At 34.1% G+C, this 16244-nt stretch overlaps 1 protein-coding gene across 1 annotated transcript in view; it reads right to left on the minus strand.

Moving 5' to 3' along the window:
* Positions 1–15709, minus strand: part of LOC137638318 (uncharacterized) — a 41652-nt gene extending 25943 nt beyond the window's left edge. Inside the window, exons 1-7 of the mRNA XM_068370380.1 lie at positions 13610–15709; positions 12246–12375; positions 8907–9247; positions 7791–7901; positions 4664–4888; positions 2006–2148; positions 1210–1366 (exon numbers count right to left, since the gene is read on the minus strand). Coding sequence (XP_068226481.1) covers positions 1210–1366; positions 2006–2148; positions 4664–4888; positions 7791–7901; positions 8907–9247; positions 12246–12375; positions 13610–13763 — 1261 coding nt within the window. The 5' untranslated portion in view covers positions 13764–15709. The remainder of the gene's footprint in view (positions 1–1209; positions 1367–2005; positions 2149–4663; positions 4889–7790; positions 7902–8906; positions 9248–12245; positions 12376–13609) is intronic.
* Between the last annotated feature and the right edge of the window lie 535 nt (positions 15710–16244).

The following is a 16244-nucleotide window of genomic DNA, read 5'->3' on the forward strand; positions in this document are numbered from 1 at the left end:
TGAGTGTTTATTCATGTATGTGTGATGTAATTTTCGTAGTAACATACTGTAAAAGCAAAAAAATCTGCCATAATTCTGTTTTTATAAATATTACAGACAATAATTGGTATTATGTGTAGATATGCGTAAAAGAAGACTTATAATCGAGATATGCATTATTTTACTTCACTGCAGCACAGTTACACGTATACTTTCTGATTGCAGTAAGAAGTGACATTAAAAATTATATTTATGTACATTATTGCTTTCTGCTAAGCAATGACAGTATTTCAATCAAATCATAACCCATATATCAGCAAATTTACACGACTTTCTGTATCTGGAATATTACATATTAGAAAATTAGGTACGTGATCATTTAGCAAAAGTAATTACACACTAACATCTTTTACATGACATGCTGTCTGTAAACTAAGTATATTGAATTTATATGCTGTCTGTATAGTATATGAAATTCATAATCTGTCTCTAAAGTATATCAAATTCATATGTTGTCTCTAAAGTGTATTAAATTCATATGCTGTCTCTAAAGTATATCAAATTCATATGTTGTCTCTAAAGTGTATTAAATTCATATGCTGTCTCTAAAGTATATCAAATTCATATGTTGTCTCTAAAGTGTATTAAATTCATATGCTGTCTCTAAAGTATATCAAATTCATATGCTGACTCTAAAGTATGTACCAACCATGTGCCACATGATCGTACATTGTAACAACAGTTTTTTTATATATATATTATGCTTTGTATCTTCGCCCTCCCCTCGCACTGACAGGGACCTGAATAAACATGTCTGTTTTTCTTACCAGTAACTGTTAACAGAAACGGTTGTCCATTGAACATGAAATTGCCTGTTATGTTTTTATGTCCTTCTTGTCTGGACTTGATGTATATATAAGCTTGTGTTCTGTAATAAAGTTACTCAGTTGCTTTCATCCTGCCTTCTTAGTCAAAGCCTCTCTCGGCCCGTTACAAGTATATGAAATTCATATGCGGTCTCTAAAGTATATCAAATTCATATTCTGCCTCTATAGTGATCATACTCATATGCGGTCTCTAAAGTATATCAAATTCATATGCTCTCTAAAGTCTATCCAATTCATTCTAAATGCTTGTTGCCTATCCACTTATAAAAAAAGGGGTGTTTGGACTATGTGCTTTGCTTACATAAATGACTTTTCAGTCAGATGCAATTTGATAGAAACTCACGCTTGACGACAACTGGAATGGCATTCGAGTGACCGTCCCCCTCCGAGTTTGATGCCAAGCAGGCGTAGATACCGGTGTCTTGGCGCGTCACGGGCGATATGACCAAAGACGAATTGTCTCTTGCTAGGACTCGCCCTCCAACGTCCCTCCCTTTGCCCTGATGCACAGATGGAGATGTAGATTAATCACTACTTTCAAGTCTGCTATACAAATTAACCTCTGTTTATTCAGTCATACAAATTATCATTCACTTCTCCATTCAGTGATCATTATAAAAGTATCCAAAAAGTTCATAAGATTCCCCAGGTTATAAATACCAACATAGAAAAATACAAAAGATTGTCAATTTTGATTCTCATAAAGAAGAAACGTACAATCTCTTTTCTTATTAGAAGTTGTAGGTATTGCCACTCCTCTTGTTGGGTAATGAGAGTTCTCCTAATATAAGGTTAGCTGTTTTCGACCGAATTATTCATGTGTAACACGAATCCTTCCGCTTTAAGAGTAGCTGTTTATCACCTTACTTTTAATTAGTAATGAGAGTCTATCCCTATTCAGATAGGAAGTTATTGACACTTAACCTAATGATTGGTAGGTCATTCACCAATAGGAGTAATATATATTTACCTTCATCTTGATGAGTAAGGAGGGTCCTTGAACATGAAATATAACATTTACTGACCTGATATTAAGTGTGGTACTTTTTGACCCTATTATTTTTAATGTTTTAGCTTTCGAGGCTATGGTGTTAATATAAACAAATCCGATATTCCTTTCCTGTAATGTCAATACTTACATTGTGAAGCCAGATTAAGTTGTAGACTGGTGGGTCTGCTCGGACGGAGCACAAGAAGGACAGCGTCTGTCCCTCCATCAGTTCCAGGCCACCTCCGAGGAGGGCGCGTCCACCGTCACTCTCCATCACGGCCACAGGAACATCTGCAGATGAAAGAAGAGGATACAGTAACCGACAATATCTTTGCTGTTTCAGCCTTGCTCTATTTAATAATCAGTTGTTAACACGCTTGATTTGACTAGTTTGATTCCCCTGGGGTTATAACAAGTAAGGTTTGTTTTCCAGTTGGGATGTCTGGTCTTGCCTTGGTTTCATTAGTATTTAAGGTTAAGAAGCCTGTTCCTGATGTGTCATACTCATGTAAGATATATATATAAAATTTCAAGCAGACTGGAATGACATTTTGAGTGATGTTTAGCTTTTGAATGGGTCACAATTGTATAAGTGTTGAGCATATTGTTCTCTTGAATGAGAATCTGGTCAGCATAAAAAATAGGCGTATTCCTTCTCATGTGCTAAAGTACCTAGTAAAGGACAAACCCTGGTTATTTGGAGAAGTAGGAGGCCTATCATCTTTGGAAAGGTAACTGATTAACAAGTTCTTTTTGCACTTGATATTACTTCATTTGGTAAATTTCTATAATTTAAATATTACCTACAGTTCTTGAATGTCTTTTAGCAAAACGTTTGAATAGATAGATATGATGTGGGTAATCATTTATTCCTTAGTTTGCCCTTTGGCTTTGGCGGAGACCTAAGAGCATGTGGTGCCCTTAACAACTTCCAATGCTACACAGAAATCCCTTGATTGTGGTCAGGAAGTCCGTATGATTGGCCTTGATTTTAGTCCTGCCTTTGACTGTGTTAATCATCATAAGGCCCTTGTTTTCAAACTCAAAGAGTTGCAATTAAGAGGCTTTTTCTTAGCATGTTCTTTTTTTTTTTTAATTTTTAAGTAATTAATTACTAAGAGTTGTTGATGGGCACCATAGTGAATAAAGAAAAGTGATATCTGGTGTTCCTCAAGGTAGTGTTCTTGGCTCATTACTTTTCATACTATATCCACATATGCGGATTGGCATAGAGTACAAGCTTGTTGCATATGAAGGTGACGCTACTCTCTTTGCATTAATTCTATCTCCTTAATGTAGATACAACATCCAAATCTCTGCATGGATTAATGTATCTTTATCTATTAAGATTTTCAGCGTGATTCTTGATTCCAAATTTACTGTTGAGAAACACATTTGCCTGATTCTTCTTCAATTGCACAAAAATTTTCTTATAGAAGGGCCTCAACTTATGAGCTTAATAGGTTCCAAGAATCTGTTGATAAGTCGAATTTTGTTAAATTTTGGCCTAGTGCAGGCCTAACTTGAATCCCATGCCCAAGATTCCCAGCTACATAAGTCAACAAATAGTCAGATTTCATATCAGGTTAATACAAATGTCATTTTCCTCACTGTATTTAATGATTTAATATCATTTTATTACAGTATTTCTTTATCTTATCTTTGTTAATTTTAGTTGGATTTGTGTTTATTTCTCCGAATGTTTGTAATTTGGGGACCTTCTGTATTGAGAAAGTCTTCTAAGATTTTCCATCAGTTGCATTACCAATGTGCTAAGGCTACATTACCGTTCACATGGAACGAAAGGGGAACGGCTATATTTTTGAACATGCAACCTGAACTCAGCTGTCTCAACCATTCCTACCACTCGAAGGAATTCTGTTAACATCATATGGTGTTCCATTTATGTCCCCTGTCCCAACCTCTCCCATTCCTGTATTGTTCCTTGGTCGGTATGGGAACGGGAGTTAGAACTGATGTGTGTAATGGGGGTATTTAACTCAATGACAAGTTCAAGTGACGTAATCTCACAAATAATTAAAATGTTAATACACGAAACATTCAAAATATCTTTGACCCATTGAACTCACGGTACATGATGATAGTAATCGACGTATTGAACTCACAGTACAGGGCGATAGTAATCAATGTATTAAACTCACAGTACATGGCGATAGTAATTGACCTATTGAACTCACAGTACATGGCGATAGTAATCGACCTATTAAACTTACAATACATGCTATAGCAATCGAACTATTGAACTCACAGTACATGGTGATAGTAATCGACACATTGAACTCACAATACATGGCGATAGTAATCGACCTACTGAATTCACAGAACAGGGCGATAGTAATCGTTAATTGAACTCACAGTACATGACGATAGTAATCGACCCATTGAATTCACAGAACATAGCGATAGTAATCAACCTATTGAACTCACAGTACATACGATAGTAATTGACATATTGAACTCACAGAACATGATTATAGTACTTGACTTATTGAACTCACAGTACATAACGTTAGTAGTCGACCTATTGAATTCATAGAACGTAGCGATAGTAATCGACCTATTGAATTCACAGAACATGGCAATAGTAGTCGACCTATTGAACTCAGTACATGGTGATAGTAATTGACCTATTGAACTCACAGTACATGGCGATAGTAATCGACGTATTAAACTCACAGCACATTGCGATAGCAATCGACCCAAATGAACTCGCAGAGCATAGCAATAGTAATCGAGCTATCGAACTCACAGAACATGGCGATAGTAATCGACCTATTGAACTCACAGTACATGGCGATAGTAATTGACCTCTCGGTGATATTAGCAGCTATGTTAGGGTTCCTCTTATCAGTAGTGACGAGATTGCAAGTGATATTGGCGTTCTGGTAACTCTCCTGGACCACCGTGATGGCTAGGCGGTTGACGACGATGCCTTCTCCTGCAGACGCCCAGGAGGTGTCTAAAGGCTGCCCCTCCACGAACCACCAGAGACTCTCCACGTCTGATGTTCCTGAGGAGGAATGGTTTAGAGTGATTAAAAATCATTGTCAGGTATAAGTTCATGGTATTATTTCTGTATTTAATTATTTTATTTTTCTAAGTCATTTATGGTGTTCAGGTTCAAAGATGATGTGCTGTTATCATTAATTACGAAGGCATATATATATATATATATATATATATATATATATATATATATATATATATATATACGTATGTATATATATATATTTCTATATGATACACACACACACACACACATATAATATATATATATATATATATATATATATATATATATATATATATATATATATATATATATACATACATATGTATATATATAAATATATATATATATATATATATATATATATATATATATATATATATATATATATACTGTACGTGTATATATATATATATATATATATATATATATATATATATATATATATATATATATATATATATGTATACATATATATATATATTCATATATATATATATATATATATATATATATATATATATATATATATATATATATATATATATATATATATTCATATATATATATATATATACATATATATATATATATATATATATATATATATTCATATATATATATATATATATATATATATATATATATATATATATATATTATATATATATATATTCATATATATATATATATATATATATATATATATATATATATATATATATATATATATATATATTATTCTGGTGATGAAAATAAAATTAATTTTTATCTGGAAAAATCTAAAGATTTGGTTTTTCTGTCATCAACTTCGGTCATTATTTTATTAGTACAGTGAATATTTCAAACTACATCGTAAGAAATGAATTTTAAAATGTACTAGTGAAAATATATGACCAAAATAACATTAGTCATAAAGACTTTCTATAATTATTTTTAGCTTCAAGGTCCTTTGCTGGTAAGATTAATTATCAAGGCACTTATACGTATCGATAAACTTATTGAGGTATGAAAAATGTGTCATGAAGGTGAAAAATTTCCAAAAAATTATTATATTTTAGAAGTATTCAATGTGTCATCTCCAATGCCTTCTCTCTCTCTCTCTCTCTCTCTCTCTCTCTCTCTCTCTCTCTCTCTCTCTCTCTCTCTCTCTCTCTCTCTCTCTCTTTCTTTATTATAGCAAACTCCCTCTCTTCCCATAGCAAGCCATTCTCTCTCTCTCTCTCTCTCTCTCTCTCTCTCTCTCTCTGTTATCCTAATTTCATCACATTACAGCCAGATTTTTCTCGTTGTTTTACCGACAAGAAAGAGACGCTCTCCGCTCAGGGACTGTCAGTGCCAGTAATCGAAAAGTAACGAAAGAAGAATTATAATCTTCGAAACGACCATAGTATTTCTTTCCAGAGAAAAGATCGGGAATGGAAGCGATGGGTGATAAGGAATGTAAAACCAAAATGGCATTCATGGATAGATAGGCTGAAGATAATCATTTGTTCCCCAGTTTGTAATTGCCCTTTGGTAGAGACCTAAAAGTATGTGATGCCCCCCCCCCCATACTACTTCCAATGCTGTTCAGAAATCCATTGATTGTGGTGAGGAAGTTCGTATGATTGGCTTTGATTTTAGTGCTGCCCTTGACTGTGTTAATCATGAGGCCATTGTTTTCAAACTTAAACAATTGCAATTAGGAGGTCTTTTCATAGCATGTTCTGTTTTAAAAAATTTAAGTCATAGATTGCTAAAAGTTGTTGTTGATTGGCACCATAAGAAAGTGATATCTGGTGTTCCTCAGGTTAGTGTTCTTAGGCCATTACTTTTCATACTGTATCCACATGATATGTGGTGATCTCATACATATCCTTGATTTCTTAGTCTTCCAAATCAGAAATAAGGTGTTAAGCAAGGGTTCTCAACCTGGGGTACATATACCCCCAGTGGTACATATTTACTATTCAGGGGATACATTGGCTCTGAGAGAATAGCCGGTACATCTGAATATATTTTGGTGATAAAAATATTCATCTAGTACAGGGGTTCTCTACCTGGGGTATAAGTACCCCCAGTGGTGCATATTTACTCTTCAAGGGGTACATGAGATCAGAAAATAGCCAGTATTTTGCAATGCATAATGTAATTTGCATTGAGATTGAACAATAGAATTACATCACAATATCAGTTTCATCATTTCTCTTTTTAATCCTCAATTTTACGGGTTCATAGGAATCTATTAACATGTCCAAATGGTACAGAAGAACTAAAAGGTTGGGAACCCCTGGTCCAAAGGTATAATAAGGGTTATTATACTTATTTGAGACTTAATTTTTTCTAACGAGAGAATTATTAAGAGATATGGTTGGCCTTTTTAAACATCAGAAGTAGAAATGATGTTTGATCATCTAATGAAGAGGAAATGTAAGTTTTTTTTTAACCTCTTTAATAAAGGGGAAACAAGATTGGAGTTCCCATGATAAGAAATGTAATTGTAAGCTTCAACCAATTCATCAATAGGTAATGGTAATATCACTATGAGACAGAATTAGAGCAAACTAATGTAGAGTTTATTTTAACATGTAAGAAAAAGAATTGGACATTGGCAGGACATATGATGAGCATGACAGACAATTGATGGGCATAAAGATTGCAAAATAAGCAGGGGAAGGAAGAGATGGCAATGGATTGATGAAATAAGCAAATTTGCGGGTTTAAACTGACATAGAAAGATCATAAACAGAGATGCGAGTGGAAGAACATGTCTGAGGCTCTCGTCATGCAGTTGACAAGTTACGGCTTATAATGATGAATGTAAAATTGACGTTTGGCTTTTCATAACCAGAGGAATTCATGAAAGGAGATGAGATTATTTTAGAAAGAGGTCCAACTCGGGTATCTACTCAAGGCTCACCATGTGAAGCTTGACATGTCAGTGTGAGGTTAGCCCCTTCTGCTAGAGGTCCTACTTGGGTGTTCACGGTTCGACCTGTGCTGTCCTTCAAAACTACTGTCTCAACGTCATCTGTTTAAAGCAGGGAAAATACATCTATATTGCTGTGGTATTTACTATAGTCGCCGCAGAGATTTCGGGCAAATTAAGCTCCACCCCTGATGACGTCATAGCCAATCATAGTGTCTCCTGTGTTAACAGCGGTCACATAACATCCCCTCAAATTGATTATAAGTTAATATACTTTAAAATTTGTAAGGGGATGTGTTGTGACTGCTGCCAATGTGATTGGCTATGGCATCATCAGGTGTGGGGCTTATTTCGCCTGAAAATTTTTGCGGTGACTATACAGGGTGTTAAAATAGTCGGCTGTCGTCCAACTACTTACTGCGTGGAGACTATTTGAACACCCTGTATAATTCACAATTATTGTACGCTGTTTGGAGTTAGATCCAATTCTGTAATGGGAAGTATTTTAGATTTTATAATTATAAAAGTCTCAATTTCAAAGTGCACTATAGATATGTCAAGAAGAAAATAACAAATATACTAGAAATAAATAATGTCTAAGAGTTATTTAGTTTCTTAGTAGTATATTATGACCATGATTTTTATCATAATCTAATTCTGATTCTGAATCGAGAAATGCTACATATAAAGTCGTTAAGAGTTAGATAAAGTTATTTGGGTTCTGGTCTATTGTAGCAAGTCTTACGGTCGTACCATATTCCGGTCTATTCTAACAGGTCTTACGGTCTATTCTAGCAAGTCTTACAGTCTTTCCGCATTCCAATCTATTCTGACAGATTGTATGGTCTTACTGTATTCCGGTCTATTCTAACAAGTCTTACTCTCTTACCGTATTCTAACATGTCTTATGATCTTACCATAATTCGGTCTATTCTAGCAAGTCTTATGGTCCTACCGTATTCCGGTCTATTCTAGCAAGTCTTATGGTTTTACTGTATTCCGGTCTATTCTAACAATTTTTTCGGTCTTTCCATATTCCAGTCTATTCTAACGCATGTTACGGTCTTACCGTAATCCGTTCTTTTCTAACAAGTCTTTTGGTCTTACCTGCCACAACTAACATCAATCTCTGCGTCCAGGTGGGAGACTGCCTGAAATGGATCCTGCATCTGTACTCAGCCTCATCTGTGTCTCTCACATTTCTGATGATGAGCGTAGTTCCTCCAGAACTGAGACTCTTCCTGTCCTTCCTTGAATCTGCATTTGAATCTAGGCTTCTGATACTCCTTTGGGAGATGAAGTCTAACGTTCTTCTTCTTTTATTCTTTTTTGTAACTTCATTTTGCCTGATTGAGTTTTTGCTTACTGCTGGTGATGGTTTTTTTTTGCTCTTGGGGTATTTTGCTTTGGTCATGTTTCCATTCTTGTCCAGGCTTCGGGCGTCGTGGCTTTTGGAGAGAGAAGAGGAAAGATTTTAATGAAAAATAATTACTTTTTTTTTGGTTTGGAAATAAATGTAATCTATTTTAGACTTGGTGTGATTAATTCTTACATTATGTTAAATTATTTATCTCAGATTTAGAAACAAATGTATTCTAGTTTAGACTTGGTGCAATTAACACTTATTTCATGTAAAAGGATTACTCGCAGATTTATAAATAAATGTAATCTAGTGTAGAATTGTTATAATTAAATTATTGCCCTCAGATTTAGAAAGAGATGTAATCTACTTTAGACCTGGTATAATTAACAATTATTTGATGTTAAAAAGATTACTTTCAGATTCAGAAAGAAATGTAATCTAGTTTAGATCTGGTGTAATTAACACGTACTTCATATTAAAAAGATTGCTCTGAGTTTTAAAAAGAAAAGTAGTTTAGTTTAAACTTAGTGTAATTCAAAATGTCTCTCAATAATTATATTTAATTTTTTCCAGGTTGTTTCGACGAAGGAGGGGATTCGCATGTAAGTGTTCATTGAATATTCATTACTTCTTCATATCTTTCCTCAAGTTAGATTTCGTTTCTAATTTTATATATTTTAAAACTGAGTCTTCTTTATGTCCTTTTATTGTATTTGGATCTTTATTTAGTAGCGTTTGTGATATTGTAAATTGATTAGATGTTATAAGGCTGAATGTACTATGTAACTTCTTAAGTATGTATGTCTATATATATATATATATATATATATATATATATATATATATATATATATATATATATATATGTGTGTGTGTGTGTGTGTATGTATATATAATATATATATATATATATATATATATATATATATATATATATATATATATATATATATATATATATATATATATATATATATATATATAATATATATATATATATATATATATATATATATATATATATATATATATATATATATATATATATATGTAAATATATATATATATATATATATATATATATATATATATATATATATGTAAATATATATATATATATATATATATATATATATATATATATATATATATATATATATATATATATTATTTATTTACATCCTCTTTAAACCAACTATACATGATGTTTATTCTATCCTGCGGTCACCCCCCACCCCCCACTTATTTCCAACCAATGCCATATTCAAGCCTCACCGAAATAAAAATCGACTACTCTTTTTGCCACCACATCCTTTTACTCAACACTGCACAAAAGAAGTATGAAAACGTTCACCCATTCTTTCCCAGTGCTGTCATTCTGTTTAAGCCATAGTTCACGAGGTCCATTCATTATCACAAAAACACTCTGCGAAACGGCGGATTCAATTTTGTTACCCGCGGAGCGCTCGCCAAAACATAAAAAATTAGAGAGCTGAATATTTGATCAATCTCTATCGAGTAAAACCAAACTCTAGTTAGGACAGAGAGCGAATTAATAAAAAGGAACATGCAAGTTGCATGTAATGAAATATGTTATATGTAAGAATCTGGTTGCGAGCGCATGTCGAACTGTGAAATAAAATCCGGCATGCCGATCACAAATTGTACTAGTCTCTGGAGTCCTTTTTTTATATTTCAATTTTATTTTTGATTTGCATTTACCCTCGTGCATGAGAGGAATAAGTTATGGAAGCTTTTTTGTCTATTCTTATTTTGTAGAACAAGGGTTTACATTATTAAGAACTTGTTATTGATTGATATTGTAAGAATAGATGTTTTGATATGGCAAGGAGTAACTTAGGCTCGCTTTACAATCATCATCATCATCATCATCATGAGTGTGAAGCGACCCCAAGTTGACTAAATCCATAGAGGATTCATTGGCTAGATACATCCAAGGATAGCTAGTTCCTTGTGATGTGCATTGCCTATCTAACTAAGGCAAGCAACCCCTGCCGGTCCATACTAATTCTAGTAAGATCAACCATCAGGCATCAGGAGTAGAAGCCAAAGAGACAGCTTGTCCTTCACCTTAAACCAAATCCATCACCCTGCTGCCAGTGACTTCATCGAGGTTTAAGGGAGCATTTCTTCTCATTACTCCACCAAGTTGCTCATCCACCTATACGAGTATAAATGTTGACAATCATTGATTGCTAAGATGTACCGCCTAGCGATTTTTTTTTCCACACAGTAACATTTCCGCACGGTAATATATCCACACGGTAATATTTCCGCATGGTAATATTTCCGCATGGTAATAATGCCACTCGTTAGGAGGCATGTCTTCACACGAGAGGATTTTCCCTGAGTGGACTCGTAGTTTCTATAAGCTGCTACACTGGAACCGCGCGGATTAACAGTAATTGCGGCTGGTGAATCAACCGCTCGGAATTTCTTCCGAGCGGACAGCTTGTGAAGAGCCTCATTGCTCATTGATTTCTAATAAGTGTGGACATTCCTCAGGCAAACAAAGCGTTAATGTTAGAACGTCCTAAACTGAGCTTTTAAATGTCCGAAACTGAAAGTTGAAATGTCCAAAACTAAACGTTGGAATGTCCGAAACTCAACGTTAAAATGTCCGAAATTGAACGTTGAAATGTCCGAAACTGAACGTTGGAATATCTTAGACTGAACGTTGAAATGTCTGAAACTAAGCGTTGAAATGTCCATAACTGAACATTGTAATGTCACAACCAGAACGTTGAAATGTCCTAATGAATGTCTGAAAATGAATGTTCAAATGTTTGAAACTGAACGTTGAAGTGTCTTAACTGAACGTTTAAATTTCCGAAACTGCACGTGGATATGTCCGACACTGAATGTTGAAATGTTTGAAATTGAATGATTAAATGTCCGAAACAGAACGTTTAAATGTCCGAAACTGAGCGTTGAAATGTCTGAAACTGAACATTTAAATGTCTGCAACAACTTAAATGTCAGAAACTGAACGTTTAAATGTCCTAAACTTAAAGTTTAAGTATCCTAAACTGAACGTTGGAATGTACAAAACTGAATCTCACCTGAGAAAAGGCCTCGTGGAATGGTCCAGGTACCATAAGACCAGGTTCAAGGTGTCCTCTGGGTAGTGCGGATGACGACAAGGGAGTCTAGCCGCTGAGCCTTCAATTACTTTCACTACAATCACTGGACCTAAAAAATTCGAAAGGAAAATCACTAAGGATAAGATGTTATGTTTTATGTTTATACTAGTGTACGCGACCCGTAAGAAGTGAGGGCTAAATATTTAGATAAATGTGCACAAACAACCCCTCTCTCACAAGGGTATGACTACACACTTTTCAACCTAACAGATGGATAACAGATAAGTATTTTTATTTAGCCGCCATTTTTGACGGGTCGCGCACACTAGTATGATATAATGTTTAAGGTATCTGGAAAAGATTAAGGATTTGCTGGAAGTATAAGGGCTTGCTGGAAAGAAATTGTGAATTGATTGAAGACAAAACATTGGATGAATATTGGACGAATTAACACAAAAGCATAAATGGCATATTGTAAAATGGGGATTTATCATGTTGAGTATTCCATCCTCTTGGATAATAGATTACAAAGTTGTTGGAGGATTCAGGTTATATTTTCTTATATATCAAGTGTCTCTTTGAGCTGATGTAGGGTTATCTTTCTTGAAGCAACAAAAGGAAAATGATTGGTTAAAGAGGAGTGGAATGCATAAACATGAACTACTTTTAGAGAAATTCAAATGGAATAATTGAAAAAATGGAAAATTGGACCAAAAAGTTCGAAGAAAAAGATTATAGATTTTTGGAATGGATGTTCAAAAAAAAACCAATAAAGATTGTGGATTTAGTTCAGAATGGAACAAGGAAATTAGACCCATATCTACATTGAAGGAAATGCACACAGGAAGAGAAAAGTATCAAGTATATTTAACAAAAAATAACTTATAAAGATTATGGAATTTTAGTTTTGAATGGGGTAAAGATATTGATACGTAGATCAACACTGAGTGAATTAGACACAGGAAGAGAAAAGTATCAAATATATTTGACAAAAAAATAACGAATAAAGATTATGGATTTATTTCAGAATGGAACAAGGAAATTAGACTTAGATCTGCTCTGAATGAGATGAACACAGGAATAAATAAGTAAATAAGTTTATTTGAGAAAAAATAATGTACAAAAATTGTGGATTTATTTTAGAATGCAACAAGGAAATGAGACGTAGATATACATTGAATGAAATGAACACAGGAAGAGTAAAGTATCAAGATATTTAATAGAAATACGAATAAAGATTATGGATTTAATTCAGAATGGAACAAAAAAAATTAAACTTAGATCTGCATTGAATGAAATGGACATAGTGCTATAAGCGACCAAGTTTATTTGATTAAACTCACCAATATCCAATGTTGGAACCTCTGCCACGATGTTCGGTCTGATATCCTTCGTAGATCCCAACGCCGCCACCAACAGCACAGCCGTTAAAGTCCACAGCCGAAAGGGTTCTGTAGTCCACTGGTGGACTCGCAGCTTCCCCAACGCCAGTATCATTTGATTTCAGTCTTTTGCTGAGGGATAACTTACTCCTCCCTTTTCAATTCGTCCTCTCCGCATCCCTTGCGTCTACTAGCAGTCACCAAATGTGATTATTGACCAATCGGGGCTTGGCTCTAATTGGAAGTGACAAGCGATGGCTTTGTTTGCCGAGCGTTAAGTCCGATATCGGTGGAACGCGTAGCCATCCGACTGTTATGTCCGTGCTCATCCAGCAAATAATGTTTAAAAGAAATATGTAGAACATTTTGAAACATTTGTGTCATTTACAGAACTGTCAGTAGGGGACGTTATTCTGTTGGCCGAGTCTATATTACACAAAATGGGATTATGAAAGCCTTTTGTAAAACCTGTTGAAACGTTTGTATTGTTTACGGAACTGTCTGTAAGAAACGTTTTTCTGCTGGCCGGGTCTATATTGCACAAAATGTGATTACGAGTGCCTTTTGTAAAACATGCTGAAACATTGTGTCGTTTGCCGAACTGTATGTAGGAAACGTATTTCTGTTGGCCCGGTCTTTATTACACAAAATGTAATCACGAGAGTCTTTTGTAAAACATGTTGAAACGTTTGCAATGTTTACAAATCTGTCTGTAGGAAGTGCTATTCTGTTTGCTGGGTCTTTAATGTTTCTAATACACAAAATGTAATTACGAGAGTTTTTCTTTACTGTATAGGCAATGTTTCTTGCAGGTCACTGTCAAGCATTTAGTAAGACATTACTCTGCAGACAATATTTCTTGCAGTTCTCTGTCAGGCGTTTAGTAAAATATCGCTCTGCAGACAATGTTTCTTGCAGGTCATGGTCAGGCGTTTAGTAAGACATCATTCTGCAGACAACGTTTTTCGCAGGTCACTATCAAGCAGCTAGTAAGACATTGCTTGCAGACAATGTTTCTTGCATTTAGTAAGACATCGCTTTGCAGAAAATGTTTCTCGCAGGTCACTGTCAAGTATTTAGTCAGACAATGATTGCCAGAAAATGTTTCTCGCAGGTCACTGTCAAGCATTTAGTAAGACATTGTTCAATGGCCACTGCAGTTTTGTATCATTCTGAAAGTTACCTGGAAATGAAAAACGATCTAGCCAATTCCAGACAACTGGTCGAATAAATACAAAAATGAATTTCACTGCATTCTTACAGGAAAATTTCTAAAACCGAACTTTACTTGGTTCAGGAAGTAACTAATACCTCATCATCGGCCATTGGCTCATAAGAATGATAGACGAGTTTTTTTATAGGAATACTTCGAAAAGAATAGCAATTTAGAGTCATCTTTTCAATACATTAATCCACTTCTTAAGCCAGAAACCTTTCTGATGACTTTATAATACTTTTGAGCCTCATTCATTAACTTTAAGTCTTTATGATGGATTGAATTAACGGGAGATATTCATCTAAAAGGAAAAATGACAGTAATGGCCCCTTTCTCAGAGAAAAATCACTTGTAGGCTCCTTTGAGAAAAATCACTAGGAGGCCCCTTCTCTGAGAAAATCACTCGTAGGCCCCTTTCTTTGAGAAAAATAACTCAGGTCCCTTCTCTGAGAAAAATCACTCTTAGGCTCCTTTGAAAAAATCACTCGTAGGCCCCTTTGAGAAAATCACTCGTAGGCCCCTTTCTCTGAGAAAAAATAATTTGTTGGCCCCTTCTCTGAGAAATCACTCGTAGGCCTCTTCTCTGAGAAAAATAATCGTTGGCCCCTTCTCTGAGAAATCACTCATAGGCCCCTTCCCTGAGAAAAATCACTCATGTCTTATTTCAGCAACATCCAAATTACAATAAATAAACTTATTCGCTTGTGCAATTAAGAATGGATCCATTGTCCCTGAGTGTAAATATACTCAAACCTGGATGACGCAATGCTAACACCAGTTTGTAAACAAACTAGTTCCGGGAAAAGCTGGGTTGATGGGGTCGTTCATAACATATTCTAGACGGATCCTTTCGTGGTATTGTTGACACATGCACCTGTTGGAAGAAGAGAAATTGTTATTTCAGTTTGTGTACTTGAGAAATTAGTCTTTGCTTATCACGACAAGCCTCAAATCCATATTTTTACTTGCTAAGTCATACTACGTTGAATGATATTTTTATAATCAAGAATGAGGAAACTTTGTATTTAGCATCGAATTATGTAACACTACAATGAAAGGTGAATGGTAATATAACTTTTAAGGATGAATTTACAGTATATACAGTATATATATATATATATATATATATATATATATATATATATATATATATATATATATATATATATATATATATATATATATATATATATATATATGTATATATATATATATATATATATATATATATATATATATATATATATATATATATATATATATATATATATATATATATATATATATATATATATATATATATATATATATATATATATATATATATCCATCCATATACCAAGGCACTTTCCCCAATTTTGGGGGGTAGCCGACATCAAC

This window comes from Palaemon carinicauda, chromosome 3, assembly GCF_036898095.1.
Source record: "Palaemon carinicauda isolate YSFRI2023 chromosome 3, ASM3689809v2, whole genome shotgun sequence".
Classification (NCBI taxonomy): domain Eukaryota; kingdom Metazoa; phylum Arthropoda; class Malacostraca; order Decapoda; family Palaemonidae; genus Palaemon; species Palaemon carinicauda.